Source organism: Ambystoma mexicanum, chromosome 3q (genome assembly GCF_040938575.1).
Source record: "Ambystoma mexicanum isolate Mex_15411 chromosome 3q, UKY_AmexF1_1, whole genome shotgun sequence".
Classification (NCBI taxonomy): domain Eukaryota; kingdom Metazoa; phylum Chordata; class Amphibia; order Caudata; family Ambystomatidae; genus Ambystoma; species Ambystoma mexicanum.
In genome coordinates this window covers 1,231,121,652-1,231,137,564 of record NC_090926.1, presented here as the reverse complement: position 1 = coordinate 1,231,137,564, position 15,913 = coordinate 1,231,121,652, and the positions used below count along the sequence as shown (strand labels likewise).

At 46.3% G+C, this 15,913-nt stretch overlaps 1 protein-coding gene across 1 annotated transcript in view; it reads right to left on the bottom strand.

Annotated features, from left to right (window-relative positions):
• LOC138581981 (coiled-coil domain-containing protein 159-like) overlaps positions 1-15,913 on the bottom strand; it is a 461,570-nt gene that overhangs the window by 22,330 nt on the left and 423,327 nt on the right. The window contains exon 11 of the mRNA XM_069652881.1: positions 11,788-11,897. Within this exon, the coding sequence (XP_069508982.1) occupies positions 11,788-11,897 (110 nt within the window). The remainder of the gene's footprint in view (positions 1-11,787; positions 11,898-15,913) is intronic.

Genomic DNA, 15,913 nt, shown 5'->3' with positions numbered 1-15,913 from the left:
AAAGAACGCCTACACCTTCCTCGATGTAGAAATAAGATAATGTTCCCACCCAATCTCTGTAAAACTTCATCCAAAATTAAATCAATCCTCTCAATCACATCAGTCCAGAAAGTCCGAACTCTAGTGCAATCCCATAGAAGGTGCATAAGGGTATCAACATCATTGCCACATCCCCAACATAGATTATCAGTTTGTAACCCCAGTTTATGCATTTTAACTGGTGTCCAGTACACCTTACCCACTACCTTCTGTCTAATCAGACGCAAGTTCAAATCCGTACCCATATTGGCACTTACCCTAAGAATATGCTTCCATTCCCTGTCCTTAAAATACGCATTTAGATCATCTGACCACACCATTCTCAATTTATCCCACGCCGCAACATGTTTATCTTCCAATTGCATAAAGGTCATATATGTGCGCACAGAATATTCCTGTCCTGTAAGCAATTGACAGAGTGCGGGTTTGATTCCCAATGAATTACCAATCATGCTTTTCCTAAGATGAATCAGGGAGCTCAGCTCTTCATATTTTCATCTTTCTCTTTCATGCAACCCATATTTCCTCTGTATGTCCCCAAATGTCAAAAGATGATCACCATCCAATATATCACCTATTGTCAAAACCCCCTTCTAAACCCAATTTTGCCAAATCAAACATCTATTGTTCAATTGTAAGACCTCATTGTGCCAAAGAGAAGCATCTTCGCTAAAACCATATGACTGGCTATTTTCTCCAAACCACTCCTGCAAGGTTTGCCTGGTTGCCACGATAGACTTCAACTTTAATCTATTAATCGACATATTACCCATAGTATAAAGGCTATTTAAATGATACGGATTGCAAAACCCTCTCTCCATGAGTAGCCATATAGCACCTGCAAAGTCATCATTCGTATAATAATAAGTACTCTTCTTGAGCAGCAACGCCTTACAGTACTTATATAAGTCTGGATATCCAACACCTCCTTCATCCACACTTTGCATCAGCATAAATCTAGGGATCCGCGGCTTCTTACTCAACCCCCACAAGAAACATTGAAAAATATTTTCAATTTGCATAATCTGTTTTTTGGAAATCAATAACGGAATCGACTGAATTATATATAACACTTTTGGTAATAAAATCATCTTTATCGCATTTATCTTTGCCCATAATGATAAATGAAGTCTTTCACATCGTCTTATTGGATATATAATTTTATCCACTAGTTTATCAATATTATATTGCATAATTTTCCTCAAATCACCAATGATATACACACCAAGATATTTAACATACTCAGGGGTCCATTTGCATTTCCATACCTTCAAAATATCCTTACTACACTCATTAGACAGCAGGAATATCTCAGTCTTATCCCAGTTTATCTTATGACCTGAAATCTTACCCACTTCTTCAAACATCCGTTTCAGAACCAATCCACATTGTTCAGGATTAGACAGTAGGACTAACATATCATCTGCATAAGACAATACCTTAACTTCCACACCTCCAACACATAAACCTTTAATTTCTCCACATTGCCTAATATAAGCCGCCAAAGGTTCAAGTGCCAAATCAAACAAAAAAGGCGATAAAGGGCACCCTTGCCTCGTGCCCTTGGACAAAGAAAAAGACTCCGATATTAAACCATTTATAGTCACCCTTGCTTTAACCTCATAATGAAAAGACTTAATCATTTTCATAAATGTTGGTCAAAATCCCATTTTTAATAAAGTGCATTCCAAAAACCTCCAATTAACTTGATCAAACGCTTTCTCCGCATCAAAAAACCCAATTATCCCTTTCGATTTTTTATTATGATGTATTCCAATGACATCCAAAACAGTCCTGTTGCTGATTCTGCTCGGAATCTTGGCCTCTATCTTGATACTGAGTTAAACTTCTCTAATCATATCTTGATTACGTCTCGTACCTGTCGATATCACCTCTTCAATATCCGGAAAGCTCGTCCTTTCCTTTACACTTAACGGCACTAAACCTCTGATTTCTTTAATTTTCTCACGTATATTCTACTGCTCTACTTTACTCTTTGGTTTTCCTGTTTCTTGTCTGGCTCCACTAAAATCTGTTTTTAATGCTTCTGTTCATCTGCTATATTTACTTTCTCCTTGTGGTTCTATTTCTCTGTCACTATCTGCTCTTGCAGGGCTATCTTTTCACTCACGCCTTAAATTTTATTTTATTTGTATTGTATTTAAAGCCCTCTATGGACTTGCACCTTTGCATCTTTCATGTCTTGTGTCCTTTTGTGTAACCTCTCATGCACTACATTCTCAAGGTCAATTTCTTTTAGCAATTCCTCGACCTCCTTGGGCCCGGTCAAGGTTCCGCTCCTTTTCATTGCATGCCCCTTATCACTGGAACTCTCTTCCACTCTCTTTGTTCTATTACCTCTTATTCTTTGTTTCGCTCTTCTCTTAAGAACTAACTTCTCCAGCCTTAAGGTGAAATTTTGTATAATCTGTTATTCTACTTTGATTGTACTGAAAGTGTTTTTTTTGTTCAGTGCTTTGGTTTTAAGAGTAAATTACAAATAAAATACAAATACAGATTCTTGCTCAAATGTATTAAACTGACGAAGTGCACACTTTAAACATTGAACCATAAACAGTTCTTTGTCAACTCATGGCTGTAATGTGTGACAGTAAAGTAAGAGAGGAAAGTAAGATTATGGATGTATAATGATGGATGAAATGTTTTAATTATTGGAGCAAAGACCAGAGAGCAAGGTAACCAAGATCAGAGAGGTTTATTACAGGAGCATAATAACCAAATACTGAGAGACGATTACAGTGAAAGCGCTGTAAAAGAGAACCCGAGAGAAATGAATTAGGAAAATAAAGTACTGGGTTTGTGATGAGGTTCCCGAGGAATGGAGAGAGTGGTTTATTATGGGAGTACATCATGAAAATAATTACTCAAAGAAGTTTATTATAGTAGAATGGAAACAGAAAGCAGAGAGGGGGTTTATTATGTCCGCAAGATAATAGGTAACAGAGAGGTTTATTATGTGTGCAAGATAGCAGGTAACAGAGAGAGGTGTATTTTGTGCGCAAGACAGCAGGTAACAGAGAGGGGTTTATTATGTGTGTAAGATAGCACGTTACAAGATAGCAGGTAACAGAGAGAGGTTTATTATGTGTGCAAGATAGCAGGTAACAGCGGGGGGGGTTTATTATGTGGCCAGGATAGCAGGTAAAAGAGAGAGGGTTATTACGTGTGCAAGATAGCAGGTAACAGAGAGAGGTTTATTGTGTGTGTAAGATAGCAGGTAACAGAGAGGGGTTTATTATGTGTGCAAGATAGAAGGTAACAGAGAGGGGTTTATTATGTGGGCAAGATAGCAGGTAACAGAGAGGTTTATTATGTGTGCAAGATAGCAGGTAACAGAGAGGGGTTTATTATGTGTGCAAGATAGCAGGTAACAGAGAGAGGTTTATTATGTGGCCAAGATAGTAGGTAATAGAGAGAGGTTTATTACGTGTGCAATATAGCAGGTAACAGAGAGAGGTTTATCGTGTGTGCAAGATAGCAGGTAACAGAGAGGGGTTATTGTGTGGGCAAGATAGCAGGTAACAGAGAGAGGTTTGTATTGTATTGTATTGTATTTATTTATTTATAATGCGCACCTAACCCAGGGGTAGCCAGGCGCAAAGGCAGCAAGAGGGTTGCAAAACTTAGTTACATACAGTAGGGTGAGGTCCAGCTGCGGTTACAGTGCCGGACGTATCACGCCAAATAGGAAGGGTAGAACATATACACTATAGGCAATACTATATACATATTTACATTCAATGAGGTAAGGAGCCACATGGTAGTGGCGCATCTGGGCATCGGAAGGTCGTTATGAGTCGAGAGATTTGAGCCAGTGGATAGTCCTGGCTCTGAACTGGTGGTAGGGTAGGTCCTCCCTGGTAGGAGGAAGGGAGTTCTAGAATTCCGCTGCTTTTACTGGAAACCTGTTGCCTCCAGACATTGTACGTTTGAACCTGGGCACCAGAAGAAGGTTGGAATTGGCCGTTCTCGCGGGGCGGGAGAGGGTAGGTCTAGTAAATCTGGCGATGAGGTATTGAGGGGCTGCTTGGTGGAGCCATTTATGAATCAGAGATACCGATTTAAGGAATATCTTGTCCTTGGTGGATAGCCAGTTGACAGATCTTCTGGAATCTGAGATATGGGCTTTCTTCGGGATACTGAGGGCCGCTCTAAGGGCATTATTTTGGAGGATTTGGATTTTGAGATATATTTGTTACAACCTACATATAGAGCGTTGCAATAGTCCAACTTGGACAGGATCAGCGCCCTGGCCAAGGTGGTACAGTTGGTGGGGGAGAGAAAGGGTTTGGCTGCCCTAATGAGTTTGCAAGTGTAGGAGGTGGCGGAGGCCATTGCATTCACTTGTTTGTTGAAGGTAAGGGTGGAATCTAGATAGAAGCCGAGGGTTTTAACCTCCTTAGCTACCTTGATCTTGTTATCGTCAATTATGAACGATGAGTATTTGTGGCCCAGCTTGTTGAGGTAGTGTGTAGAATAAGGAGTTCCGTCTTGTCATCATTCAGGCATAGACCGTGTGAGGCCATCCATGCCTGGATGATGAGGTACACTTTATTAACGAAGGCCAAATCCTTGTCGTAATCCCCCGACAACGGGATGAGGATCTTGGTATCATCGGCGTAATTAGTGTAGGTGATACCCAGATCGTCTAGATCAGGGGTGCACAACTGATTTTGACAGAGGGCCAAAAGTACCTTACATGAGGGCTATAGTGGGCCGAAAAGTAAATGTGGGCGGGCGGTAGGCAGGGCGTGGCAGGAGGCTTTTTAAACCCCCAATTTGTACTAAACACATGGAAAAAGAATGTTTTTGAGGGATAACGATTTTTATTTGCAAACTTACATTTTGTACTACACATTTTCCATTGTTATAATTTATTTCTATTTAGTTATTGTATCTTGCCTGTTTAATTAACTTATATATATTTTATTGACCCTAGATACACTATGCCCCATGTCCCCCTCACCCCAACCAAACACTATGCCCCATGTCCCTCACCCCCAACCAAACACTATGTCCCATGGCCCCCTCACCCCCAACCAAACACTATCCCCCATGGCTCCCACCCCCAACCAAACACTATGCCCCATGTCCCTCACCCCCAACCAAACACTATGTCCCATGGCCCCCTCACCCCCAACCAAACACTATGCCCCATGGCACCCTCACCCCCAACCAAACACTATGCCCCATGGCCCCCTGACCCCCAACCAAACACTATGCCCCATGGCCCCCTCACCCCAACCAAACACTATGCCCCATGGCCCCCTCGCCCCCAACCAAACACTATGCCCCATGTCCCTCACCCCCAACCAAACACTATGCCCCATGTCCCTCACCCCCAACCAAACACTATGCCCCATGTCCCTCACCCCCAACCAAACACTATGACCCATGGCCCCCTCACCCCCAACCAAACACTATGCCCCATGTCCCTCACCCCCAACCAAACACTATGCCCCATGTCCCTCACCCCCAACCAAACACTATGCCCCATGGCCCTCACCCCCAACCAAACACTATGCCCCATGGCCCCCTCACCCCCAACCAAACACTATGCCCCATGGCCCTCACCCCCAACCAAACACTATGCCCCATGGCCCCCTCACCCCCAACCAAACACTATGCCCCATGGCCCCCTCACCCCCAACCAAACACTATGCCCCATGGCCTCCTCACCCCCAACCAAACACTATGCCCCATGGCCCCCTCACCCCCAACCAAACACTATGCCCCATGGCCCCCTCACCCCCAACCAAACACTATGCCCCATGGCCCTCACCCCCAACCAAACACTATGCCCCATGGCCCCCTCACCCCCAACCAAACACTATGCCCCATGGCCCCCTCACCCCCAACCAAACACTATGCCCCATGGCCTCCTCACCCCCAACCAAACACTATGCCCAATGGCCCCCTCACCCCCAACCAAACCCCCCAACTCAGCACACACACAAACATGCACCAATACAGACCCGAACCCCCACCCCCCAACTCAGCACACACACACAAACATGCACCCATACAGACCCGAACCCCCCACCCCCCAACTCAGCACACACACAAACATGCACCCATACAGACCCGAACCCCCCACCTCAGCACACACACACAAACATGCACCCATACAGACCCAAACCCCCCACCTCAGCACACACACACACAAACATGCACCAATACAGACCCGAACCCCCACCCCCCCAACTCAGCACACACACAAACAGGCACCCATACAGACCCGAACCCCCCACCCCCCAAATCAGCACACACACAAACATGCACCCATACAGACCCGAACCCCCACCCCCCAAATGAGCACACACAAAAACATGCACCCATACAGACCCGAACCCCCCACCCCCCAACTCCAAACCCCCACCCCCAACTCAGCACACACACACTCAAGCATGCACCCATACAGACCCGAGCCCCCCACCCCCCAACTCAGCACACACACAAATATGCACCCATACAGACCCGAACACCCCACCCCCCCAAATCAGCAAACTCTCAAACAAGCACCCATACAGACCCGAACCCCCACCCCCCAACTCAGCACACAAAAAACATTCAAATCAAAACATTCATATTCATACACATCCGACACACATCCGACACCCCCCACCCCGCATCTCAACATACACACAAAATACATTCAAACACAAACATTCATACACATCCGACACACCCTCCCACCCCCGCATCTCAACATACACACAAAATACATTCAAACACAAACATGCATACACATCCGACACACCCCCCCACCCCCGCATCTCAACATACACACAAAATACATTCAAACACAAACATTCATACACATCCGACACCCCCCCATCCCCGCATCTCAACATACACACAAAATACATTCAAACACAAACATGCATACACATCCGACACACCCCCCCACCCCCGCATCTCAACATACACACAAAATACATTCAAACACAAACATTCATACACATCCGACACCCCCCCCACCCCCGCATCTCAACATACACACAAAATACATTCAAACACAAACATTCATACACATCCGACACCCCCCCATCCCCGCATCTCAACATACACACAAAATACATTCAAACACAAACATTCATGCACATCCGACACACCCCCCACCCCCGCATCTCAACATACACACAAAATACATTCAAACACAAACATTCATACACATCCGACACACCCCCCCACCCCCGCATCTCAACATACACACAAAATACATTCAAACACAAACATGCATACACATCCGACACACCCCCCCACCCCCGCATCTCAACATACACACAAAATACATTCAAACACAAACATTCATACACATCCGACACACCCCCCCACCCCCGCATCTCAACATACACACAAAATACATTCAAACACAAACATTCATACACATCCGACACACCCCCCCACCCCCGCATCTCAACATACACACAAAATACATTCAAACACAAACATTCATACACATCCGACACCCCCCCATCCCCGCATCTCAACATACACACAAAATACATTCAAACACAAACATTCATGCACATCCGACACACACCCCCACCCCCGCATCTCAACATACACAAAAAATACATTCAAACACAAACATTCATACACATCCGACACACCCCCCCACCCCCGCATCTCAACTTACACACAAAATACATTCAAACACAAACATTCATACACATCCGACACCCCCCCATCCCCGCATCTCAACATACACACAAAATACATTGAAACACAAACATTCATGCACATCCAACACACCCCCCCACCCCCGCATCTCAACATACACACAAAATACATTCAAACACAAACATTCATACACATCCGACACACACCCCCCACAACATACACACACAAACATAAAGCAAAACAAACCCGACACACAAACACAAACAGACCACTTACCGGAGACATGCTGGAAGGCAGGCAGGTAAGCTGGAATGCTGGAATCTTACTACGGCTGGCGTGGTCCAAGGCTGAAATGCCTTCCGCCATCAAGCCTTATGGACCACGCCAGCCGTAGTGCTGGCCCTCCATTGGTGCAGCACACACGCATTACGTGGCTCGTAGGAGCGACGTGATGCGTGTGTGTGCTGAGCCAATGAGGGCCAGTGTTTTCACCGGCCCGGAAGACAACAAAGACTTTCCTAATGGAGGGCGGCCGCGGGCCGCCCTCCATTAGGAAAGTCTTTGTGCCTCGCGGACCGGTCAAAAGGGCATGGCGGGCCGCAACTGGCCCGCGGGCCGTATGTTGTGCACCCATGGTCTAGATCATCGAAAAGGGGCTTTGTGAAGATGTTATAAAGTGTAGGGGAGACACAAGATCCTTGAGGCACGCTACAAGTGATAGATGTAGGGTCAGCTGCTGCTGACAATGAGAAGACTCTCATTGTGCGGTTATTAAGGAAGGATTGGGTCCAATTGGTTGCTTCTTGAGAGAAGTGGGCTGCTTTTTGTAGGTGGTTGCACAAGATCTCATGGTCGACCAAATCGAAGGCCGCAGAGAGATCAAGGAGTAGCAATAGTGCTGTCTTACCCTGGTCTCTCAGCTTGTCTATCTGTGCCTTGAGATCTATAAGTGCAGTTTCGGTTCCATGCTGTGGCCTGAAGCCTGGTTGTTGGACGCCTAGGGGATGGAAGTGCTCCAGGTAATGTTGGATCTGTTGGTATGCTATTTTGTCGATGATTTTAAGAAGGAACGGTACTGCGGTAATGGGGCGGTAGTTAGTTGGAGTGGATGGGTCTAAATTCTTTTTTTTAAGCAGAGGGAGGACCCAGGACTGTTTTAAATTATTAGGTACGGTGCCTGATGTGAAAGACACATTTATATTAAATGGTGCGAGATCACGGGCTGCATCCTTAATCAGTTGAGCGGGGCATAGGTCTCCGTGGCAATTTGAAGATTTGAGGTTGAGAATAGTATTTTCTACCTCTTTGGTGGATACTTTATGGAAATTAAAGGGGGGGTTGTGCGCTGGGGGGGATGATTGAGTCAGGTGAACCTTTTTATGGGAGGCGGTACTCGGCTTAGTAGAGAAGAGGAGGAGATTCTTTTTTAATGCTTATCTTAGTCTTAAGGGAGGAGATTTTGTTCGCTAGGGCATTTTGTATGCCCGTGCACCAGTTTTTATCTTTGATACACGAGTCGGACACTTGGATCGGGGATTCAACCTCTTTAAGTATTGTGAAAAGCTCTCTAGTGTTAGATTTAGCTTGTGAGATTCGCGTACTATAAGACGTTTGTTTGGCCAATATAATTTCTTTTTTTATATTGGGAAGCTAGACTGCTCAAGTTTTTTTTGTTATTTTCTGAGGGGTAAGCTCGCCAGATTTTTTCACAGCGTCGCTTTTCCTGTCTGAGGGCTTTGAGATGAGGCGAAAACCAGGAGTTGATGTGTTTCCGGGGCTTGCTCTTTTTTAGCTTCAAAGGGGCTATGGCATCAAGGGATGAGAGCATGATTTTATTATAGATGTCCACCATCGTGAATGGATCTGTATGATCCGGGATGGCATTCAAGGTTGGTGTGATTAGCAGGATCAAGTTTTCGGGGGTGATGTTTTTTTTATTTCGGGATTGGACAGCTGGAGCTGTGCTGTTAGCTTGTGCTGGGGTTGCCTCTAGGGTGAACGAGATCAAGTAATGGTCTGTCCAGGGCTGCGGGAGTATGGCAGAGACTAGGACTGGGCAGTTGTGCACAGCTAGCCAGTCCAGAGTTCTCCCTTTGATATGGGTGGGCTCAGTGATCTTCTGGGTGAAGCCCAATTCCCCTATGGTGTTATTGATTGTACTGGCATTGGCGTCTGCGGGGTCGCTAAATCCTAGGTTAAGGTCTCCTAGTAAGACGCGTTGTGAGGAGTTTTTAAGATTGTTTGATAAGATGTCTGTGAGGTCTTCTTCAAATGACCCTAGAGGGCCCGGTGGTCGGTAGATAAGGTGAATGGAGATGGATTGAGTATTAGATAGTGTTAACGAGGCGGTTAGAGATTCACAGGAGCTAACATTGGTGGGTGATTCAATTGTAATAGAGAATTTAGTTTTGGCTATGATGGCAAGACCTCCGCCTCTAGAGGTGGTACGATTAAGTCTTAATAGCGTGTAGTCATCTGGTACCGCTAGCATAATTGCAGGGCCTGCCGTGGGGTGAAGCCAAGATTCGGTGACCGCTAAGAAGTCCAGGTCTTCGTTGTGTAGCAGGTCGGCAATGTCTGATGCATGGGCTACCATGGAGCGGGCATTTATTAGTGCACCCTTCGTCCCGAGATCTACTGGGTTTAGGGGTGGTGGCACAGATTTGTGCGTACTTTTCTGGTCACGGATGGGCTCACAGTGGAGTCTACTGTTCAATTGAAGAGGGTGTAGGGATGGATTCCTAGTCACCTTATTGTGGGCTGGTTTAGATAGAGGGTCATAGAGCCTTGGGAGCCTGGCACGTAATCTAAGGTTCCTCATGAGAACAGGGCAAGGTGTGGAGGTCATTTCAGTTAATGTGTCAGGGTTATATGTGGGCTCAAGTGCTGGTAAATTGGGTAGCATGGTTAGGTATTGGCTGTTCAAGATGTGCAGTATTGATCTCAGTAACACTGTATAAAGCGCATGGAGATACATTGTGATATTGGGCAAGATAGGACTAGTACAGTGCAGTTGTTGTCCGGTAGCGTAAGGTCTAGTCTAATGGGTCACTTAAATTCGATTTTAGCAATCAGGACACAAAAACATAGGTCACTAGCAGGGTGCATAGGCAATGGGTCACCTAAATTCGATTTTAGCAATCAGGACACAAAAGCATAGGTCACTAGCAGGGTGCATAGGCAATGGATCACCTGAATTCAATTTTAGCAATCAGGACACAAAAGCATAGGTCACTAGCAGGGTGCATAGGCAATAGGTCACCTGAATTCGATTTTAGCAATCAGGACACAAAAGCATAGGTCACTAGCAGGGTGCATAGGCAAAGGGTGACCTGAATTTGATTTTAGCAATCAGGGCACAAAAGCATAGGTCACTAGCAGGGTGCATAGGCAAAGGGTCACCTGAATTCGATTTTAGCAATCAGGGCACAAAAGCATAGGTCACTAGCAGGGTGCATAGGCAGAGGGTCATCTGAATTCAGTTTTAGCAATCAGGTTTATTAGGTGGGCAAGATAGCAGGTAACAGAGAGGTTTATTATGTGGGAAAGATAGGCGGTAACAGGGTGAGGTTTATTATGTGGGCAAGATAGCAGGTAACAGAGATATGTTTATTATGTGGGCAAGATAGCAGGTAACAGAGAGGTTTATTATGTTGACAAAATAGCAAGCAACAGAGAGAGGTTTATTATATGGGCAAGATAGCAGGTAACAGAGAGAGGTTTATTATGTAGGCAAGATAGCAAGTAACAGCGGATTCACTTAACAGAAAGTTGAGAGGAAATGTAGTACTAAAGCACAGAAAGACAGGTTTGAGAAGGGATTATTGGGGGAGCCCGGTAAAAGATAAAAGAAAGGGGTTTATTAAGAGAGGAAAGTAACAGAAAATGAGTGAGAGGTTTGTTAGACGAGTGGTGTAACAGAGAATTGAGAGAATTGCATTCTGGGAGCACAATTACAGACAATTGAGAGAGGTTTCGTATGGAGGCACTGAAACAGGTAGTTAAGAGAGGTTATTCACCAGAGCATAGTAGCAAAGAGGGCCGTATTAGCCTATTACTTATAGAGACAGCATCGAGTGGTTTATAGTAAAGACTACGCACCATATGTTTGCAAGATCCTTCTCCATCGTTTCTTTGCCACCCGGGGGGCAGCACACTTCAGGACAATCCGGAATCACATCAGCTGTGCTTCCAACCAACTGGCGCAGGACCTGCCAGGGTGAAGAGGACAGTTCTGTCAATGTTGTGTGCATGAGCGAGGTGCTGCAACTTGCAACCCAACTTTCCCATTGTTTGGGACCCATACACTAGCCACAGTACAGGGCACACCTCTTACCCTGTGCTATCCCTCAGAGGGGTGATGTTGGGTATGGGAGTGCTGTCTGGTGGGCGGGACGGAGGGGTGAAGTCGGTTGGTGGGTGAAGTCGGTTGTGGTGGTGCTGTCAGGTGGGTGGTGAAGTCGGTTGGGTGGGTGATGCCGGGAGGAGGGGTGATGTCGGGTGTGGGGTGAGATGTGGGGTGTGGTGGTGTGACATCGGTTGGGGGGGTGATTTTGGGAGGGAGGTGATGTCGGGTGTGGAGGGTTTGATGTCGGGTGGGGGGATGATGTTGGGAGGGGGGTGATGTTGGTTGTTTGGATGCTGTCGGGTGGGATGGGTGATGTCGGGTGGGAGGTGCGATGTTGAGTAGTGGGGTGATGTCGGGTGGGGGGTGATGTCGGGTGGGGGTGAAATGTCAGATGGCGGTGATGTCGGGAGGGGGGTGATGTCGAGTGGGAGGGTGCAATATCGCATTGGTAGTGATGTCGGGACGGGGGTGAGGGAGTGCGATGTTGGATGGGGTGATGTCGGGAGGGGAGGTGATGTAGGCTAGTGGAGTGTTGTCAGATGCTTTTCTAGTGTTGCCCCATTGAAGTCAATGGACATGAGCAAACATGTTGGAGGGAAGAGATGGTGGTTTGCGGGAGGGTGATCAACGTGATCCGGGTGAAGTATGTGCAAGGTATTCGGATTGTCACAAGTGTGAAAATAAGAACAGGAGTCGGTGAACCCATATAAAAAGTGAGATCTGAGCAGGGTTCACACATGGAGGTCCCCCCTTTAAGATGAGTTTAATTATTTGAAGCTACATTCCAAGCAGTTTACTCTTTCCCGCTACAAAAGCGCATATTGCACGTCCCATGCCAGACACAAGTACCTCTTCCAGCCGTGCTTTGTATTCTTTTTTAAAAATGTTTCTTTATTGAGTTTTTCACACAATTAAACAACAAAAAACCAAGACCGTGCACCGGTCATCATAAACCAAGTCCCCCAGAACCCCCCCTTCTCCTCCCAACCTCTCCCACGTCTTGCCCACTGGTCGGCCGTGTAGTTCGAAGTCAAAAGTCTTGCTGTTGCGTGACATCAGGGAGCACGGTAGCGGTCTGCGGTGACTCACGTTGGCTGTGCATTGGGGATGGAGTCTGTGGTGTCAGTTCATCATCCGTTGATATTAGGTATGCTATATATAGGCCCCAGATGTCTGGAGGACGGGCATGCAGGGGTAATGTCCTAACGCAGCTGGACTCTACATCTTGGCAATATGTGACGTCTCGTAGCCAATGTTACAGATTAGGTGGTGGTCCCCTCCCCCAGCCGCATGCTATTCTTCCCCGTGCTAGGACCAGCAGCAGTTTTGCCAGTCTACAAGCAGGTTCAGGTAGTTGGTTGGTCAGGCTCGGCAGGGACAGTACCAGGTTGGGGCTCAATTGTATTCCGATTATTGCTGACTTTTTTTCCAGTACTGATCTCCAGAATGGCACCACTTCGGGACATGACCATGCGAGATGTACGACGTCTGCCTCTGGAGAGCCGCATCAGGTACATGCAGCGGATATCATTGCTCTCTGGGTGTGGAGTTTTGCCGGGGTGTGGTACACTACACCTGGTGGACGTAATTGAAGTGTATCTGCTTGTATCTCGTGCTTGCCGCAACTTTTTTAGTGAGTCTAAGTATATATTTCCAGTCTTCTTCTGATATTGTGATATTTAGAGACCTTTCTTCGTCTGGGGTTTGGGGATTGTGAGGGTTTTTCGGCCAGTAGGGCTTTATAGATGTTTGCTACTAGTTGGCCTTCTCCTTGGGCTTGTATTACACCATGCAGCAGTGGCCAAGTGGGGGGTTGGAGCAGGAAAGTGGGAATAACGGTCTGCAAGGTGTGTCGGATTCTGTAGTAGATCAAATTATCTAGGGCATTGTTACATCCCTTGTCACAAGCTTTATGCATGGACAGAAACGTGCCTTCTGGAAAGGGGTCACCTAAGGTGTTCACCTGTAGTTTTTTAGTCCATTGTTGGAATATCTTTTCTGAAGTGATTGGAATTCCTGGTATGCTTCTTACTGGGAGGAACGGGGAGTACCTAGTCTTGATTCCGATTCTCTTAGCCATTCTTTTCCAGATTGTGAATGTCGTGAATACGGTGTTCATTGGTGTTGAGGATGTTCGTTGTTGGCAAAAGATGATAGCACGGAGGAGATGAGTTGCCAGGGCTCTCTCGATCTGTACATGGGGTCGGATGAATTGTACAGCGTACCAGTAGCTGAGGTATTGAGCCTGGGCTGCCCAGTAGTAGCGTTCTATGTCTGGGAGAGCGAGCCCGCCTTGCGTTACAGGGAGAGTCAGAGTGCTGTGGGCTACTCTAGCAACTTTGCCTGCCCAAACCAGGTCGAGGATCATGCTCCTGATTAGGTGTAGAAACCGCTGTCGCAATATTAGGGGGATGTTCGTGAAAAGATATAGCAGCTTAGGGAGGATCACCATTTTAGCCAGAGATACCCTACCCCAAAGCGTGAGTGGGAGGGATTTCCTCCTGTTTACCTTGCCTTGAATTGTATCCAGTGCACTTTCGTAGTTATCTTGCATAATGTCGTTGCTGGATCTGGACATTAGGATGCCCAAGTACCTGACTTTTGAGTGCTGCCATTTAAAGCCAAAGTTGTCTGTAAATTCCTTGGTTGACTCAGTGAGGGGGAAGATTATCGATTTTGAGTTGTTGATTTTTAGCCCTGAGAAGATGTCAAATTTGAGCACTGCTCACAACACAGGATTTATGTTTTCTTGAGGATCATGGAGAAAGAGTGCGACGCCGTCGGCATATAGAGATACCACCATTTTGTGTGGTCCCAGGGCAAAGCCTCTATGTAGATGATATAGTCTGAGTTCCGACGCTAAAGTTTCCATAACTAAGGCGAACTGCAATGCCGATAGTGGGCAGCCTTGTCTTGTTCCTCTTCGTACGTATATTTCAGTAGAGCGCTTGTTACCTAGTATTATGTTGGATGTTGGTCGTTTGTACAAGAGGGCAATCATTTCTATGAACCATTTACCAAGGCCCATTCGTTCCAGTATGGCAAAGAGAAAGGGCCATTCAACCAAGTGAAATGCTTTTTCGGCGTCTAATAAAACTGCCACTGCTTGACTTTCCGGGTCGAGGGCTCCCATCACTCCGAACATCCTGCTCAGGCCGAATGATGTATTTCTGCCTGGGACAAAACCTGCTTGGTCTGCCCATACCATAGCGGGCATCAGCGTCATCAGCCTTCTGGTGAGGATTTTTGCAAAGATTTTATTATCCAGGTTGATCAGTAATATAGGTCTGTATGAAGCACATTCCTCCTTTGGTTTGCCAGGCTTGTGGAGGAGAATAATGTTGGCCATGTAGAATGTTGGTGGTAATTGGCTGTTTGCTATGGCTTCATCATATACTTTCAACAGAAGTGGAGCTAGGAAGTCTGAGAAGAATTTGTAGATTCGCCCATTAGGCCATCTGGGCCGGGAGCCTTTGTGTTTGGTAGTTCTTTAATTACTTCTAGAATGTCTTCTTTGGTGATAGGTGCATTTAGCGGCTCAGGAGTTCGGCGCTTGTCCGGTAGAGTTCAATTGCATTCAGGTACTGCGCTAACTCATTGGGATCCGCGGTGTAGCGGGAGTCGTATAAGTTTTGATAGAACTTGCGAAATGTTTCTACTATGTCTTCTTCGGAGTATACAGGAATGCCAGTTTGGTCGAGAACTGATTCGACTGTCATAGGTTTCCTCTCTGCCGTGACAAGTCTTGCTGGGAGTGCTCCAGGTTTCTGACCCTCGCCATATTTGCGGATCCTATGATGACTAGCTAGGAATTTAATCTCTCTTTCTGCTGCTGCGCTAAAGGATTCAAGTTCCACTTTGAGTGCTGCCACTGTACTG